This window comes from Mus pahari, chromosome 2, assembly GCF_900095145.1.
Source record: "Mus pahari chromosome 2, PAHARI_EIJ_v1.1, whole genome shotgun sequence".
Lineage (NCBI taxonomy): Eukaryota > Metazoa > Chordata > Mammalia > Rodentia > Muridae > Mus > Mus pahari.
The window spans coordinates 161,507,207-161,510,772 of NC_034591.1; the positions used below are offsets into that span (position 1 = coordinate 161,507,207).

The window sequence follows — 3,566 nt, forward strand, 5'->3', positions numbered from 1 at the left end:
AGAGTCTACTAAATCCTTGGCCCCTCACCTGAAACCCTCCTTATACCCCAAGCACTGAGAGTGACAGACGGGAACAGAAGCCTGCCAGGAATGATTGCAGGCCTGTCAATCACAGGGCAGTGTTTCAAGTTTCTCAGAGTATCCAAGAAAGTAACAAAGTATAGCAAGCCCCAGGTCCATGTGTTGTGTCTCTTTCCCATAGGAAGGCCGGATCCTGCTAGAATGTTTTCTATACTTCGTAGGTCCTTACCTTTGCCTGTATTCTGCAGAATATAATGGCTGACAGCCCTCTCTCTGTGAAGCAGCCGACAGATACAGTAATGCTGGGGAATGCAAGTCAGGGTGTCACAGGCGCCAGGGCAGACACTATCGCTTCACTACAGCCTTTGGGATCCAGCTTTCTAACCAAGCGTCCCGCCAGGGAACATAGGAAAAATGTTCTTTCCTAACAGCTATGACGGGATGATGGTGGTGGGGTTGGTGGGGATGAGAGCGGGCAAGTGCTACCCAGAGGGGACAGCTCTGATGCATCCTCTCCATCCACCTGCCCCTTTTGCTGCTCGAAGATTCTTCTGTCTCTGGTGCTGGGGTTTGAACTCTCTTTGGAGCCCCCTCCATGCCAATGCCTGCCTTCCTATCTGTCTGTCTTGTCCATGGAGTTAATAACTCTTCTAATACATTGCTTAGCCCTAGTAATCCGTTAGTCCACTCTGGAGCCACCCCACGGATCCAAAACCTCGCAGTACTGACTGGCCTAGGAAAACTCACACAGGGACTGTGGGGCTGCGGGAAACACCAGAAGATCAAGTACTGTGATTTGTGCATAGGGGGCGAGCGCTACGGAACCGACGCGTTTGTTTCCTAACAACACCGTGCTGGAGAAATGCACAGTGTTTAAGAGTGCACACTCCTGCCGCGGAGGGCAGGAGCCCCGTTTCCGCGTAGGGCAGCTCACAACCACCCTCACCTCAGGCTGCAGGGTCATCTGCCGCCTTGACTTCGCGGCCCCTGCATTCACGCGTACGAACCCACACAGACACTTGGATTAAAAACTCAGGCCGTTTACTCGGAGGGCGTGTGACGCACCGGCGGGGCTGAGCCCGGGGCCCGCGGCGGCGGAAGGAAGGAAGCGCGAGCGCAGGCCGGGCTCGGCGGAGGCTGTGCGCCCGGGGGAGGAGCCTGAGCGGCCGGGGCGGCGGGCGCAGCGGCCCAGCCATGTCGGCCGAGGAGATGGTGCAGATCCGCCTGGAAGACCGCTGCTACCCGGTGAGCAAGAGCAAGCTGATCGAACAGAGCGACTACTTCCGCGCGCTCTACCGCTCCGGCATGCGCGAGGCCGTGCGGCCCGAGGTGGGCCCGGAGGTGCAGCAGCTGCGCGGCCTGAGCGCTCCGGGCCTGCGGCTGGTGCTGGACTTCATCAACGCGGGCGGCGCGCGCGAGGGCTGGGGCCTGAGTGAGGACGAGCTGGCCGAGGCTAGTGTGCTGTCCGAGATGGTGGAGGCCGCGTCCTTTCTGCAGGTCACGGCGCTACTGCGCTTGCTGCTGTCGCATGTGCGTCTGGGCAACTGCCTGGAGCTGTACCGCCTGGCGCAGGTGTATGGACTGCCCGACCTGCAGGACGCCTGCCTGCGCTTCATGGTGCTGCGCTTCCACCAGGTGCTGTGTCAGCCGCAATTCCCGCTACTGCTGTCGCCGCCGCAGGCCCCCGGGGACTGTAGCCTGAAGCAGAGGCTAAGGGAGGCCCGCATGCGCGGGACCCCGGTCCTGGTGGCCCTGGGGGACTTCCTTGGGGGACCCCTGGCCCCGCACCCGTATCAGGGGGAACCCCCGTCCATGCTTAGGTACGAGGAGACCACGGAGCGCTGGTTCCCCCTGGCCAACAACCTGCCCCCCGACCTGGTGAACGTCAGGGGCTATGGCTCAGCCATCTTGGACAACTACCTCTTCATCGTGGGTGGTTACAGGATCACCAGCCAGGAGATCTCTGCCGCACACTCCTACAATCCCATCACCAACGAGTGGCTGCAGGTGGCCTCCATGAACCAGAAGCGGTAAGTGCAAACGGGGGTCTGCGCCCTTCATTCATTGCCCTGGTGTTTGCTGGCCAGAGGTGATGGCATCTTGTTTAGTGCTGCTGCACTGTCGCCTCTGGAGGAGTTCCCAGGGAGCCCAGGGCTTGCTAGGAAGAAGACAAGTACTGTGTCAGTTAGCTTAGTGGTCTTCTTTCAGGTGCAGGCCCCAGGTAAGAATGGTTCTCTGCCTCAGACCGGCTTGCAGAGAAGGCTATTGGGAAAGATAACGGTTATTTTTCCTTCTTTCTTTTTTTAACTTGTCTGACCCGAATTACGGAGACCCTAGCAGTATCTGGTAACTCTAGCTTCGGACATTTTTGTTGTCGCTGACAGTGACTTTGGATCCTTCTCACTTGGGTAGAAGAGAGTGTATCCGCTCTCCCTAGGATGGTGTAAGGGATCTGCCATAGAGGATTCTCTTCTCTTACCTTTTCATCCTCACTTTTGTTTCTTATTTCCTTCTAAGACAGCAATCATCTTTGACCCAAAACTTGAACCTGGAGCAGTCAGCTACAGAATGGGTGTGCCCTTGTCTCTCCAAGTCTGTTGTCTGTCTGGGATGCCTCAGACACCCCAGGCTGGGTGCCTGAGTCCCTTGTGGGTAGCATTAGCATGTACATATAAACCCTACACATACATACATACCTATACATTAGCATATATATATATATATATATATATATATATATATCCTCCTGCCTATGTTCAGGTGGTTTTCCTTTATCTTGGTATGTTCCTCAGGCTGGTTTTGAACTCCTAGGCATGAGGGTCTGCCATCCTCTGCCTTCCAGCCTTCAGAGAGCTGGAATTAAAGGTGTACAATACAGTATTGGCTTTCTACAATAAATAATCTGTTACTTATAACTTCAAATGTAAGGCATCTACCATGTCAATGGTTGAAGGAATGACAAAAACCAACTTGTACTGTTCAATTTCTCCCTCTTATGGCTTGAAGATGCATTCCTTTCCACCTCACCCATCTTTCCCATCTTTCAAAGTAAGGAAAAGAGACAGGTGACGAGAATAAAAGCATTATAAAGAAGCAAATAAATGAAGAGTCGAGGAATGAAGACAGCAGGAAGAGGAAGGAAGGAAGGTGCAGGCCCAAGTGGCCTGGGGACAAGTCAGGGCTTGTAGAGAGGGTTTGTTGCCCCAGCTGCTTGGAAGGCTGAAGCAGGCGGATCCCAAGTTAAAATTCTTCCTGGGCTTCAGAGTGAATTCCAGGCCAGCCTGGATAATGTAGCAAAACCAGAAAGAGTAGGGGAAAGGTGTCTCAGTGAGGCCTCAGATTCAGTACCAGTGTCCCAGCAGTAGAAAGAAGAGTAGCCAAGGACCGGATGGGTTCTCTCCCTCTCTCTCTTCTTTCCTTTCTTTCTTTTCTTTTCTTCCTTTCTATTTCTTTTCTTTTTTCTCTTCTTCTTTTTCTTTTCTTTTTTTCTTTTTCTTTCTTTCTTTCTTTCTTTCTTTCTTTCTTTCTTTCTTTCTTTCTTTTTT

General features: G+C 53.4%; 1 protein-coding gene across 1 annotated transcript in view; it reads left to right on the forward strand.

The window, feature by feature from the left end:
• The first annotated feature begins 1,175 nt into the window (after nt 1-1,175).
• The window catches only part of Klhl42 (kelch like family member 42), a 20,623-nt gene continuing 18,232 nt past the window's right edge, over nt 1,176-3,566 (forward strand). Inside the window, exon 1 of the mRNA XM_021191043.2 lies at nt 1,176-2,051. Within this exon, the coding sequence (XP_021046702.1) occupies nt 1,216-2,051 (836 nt within the window). The 5' untranslated portion in view covers nt 1,176-1,215. The remainder of the gene's footprint in view (nt 2,052-3,566) is intronic.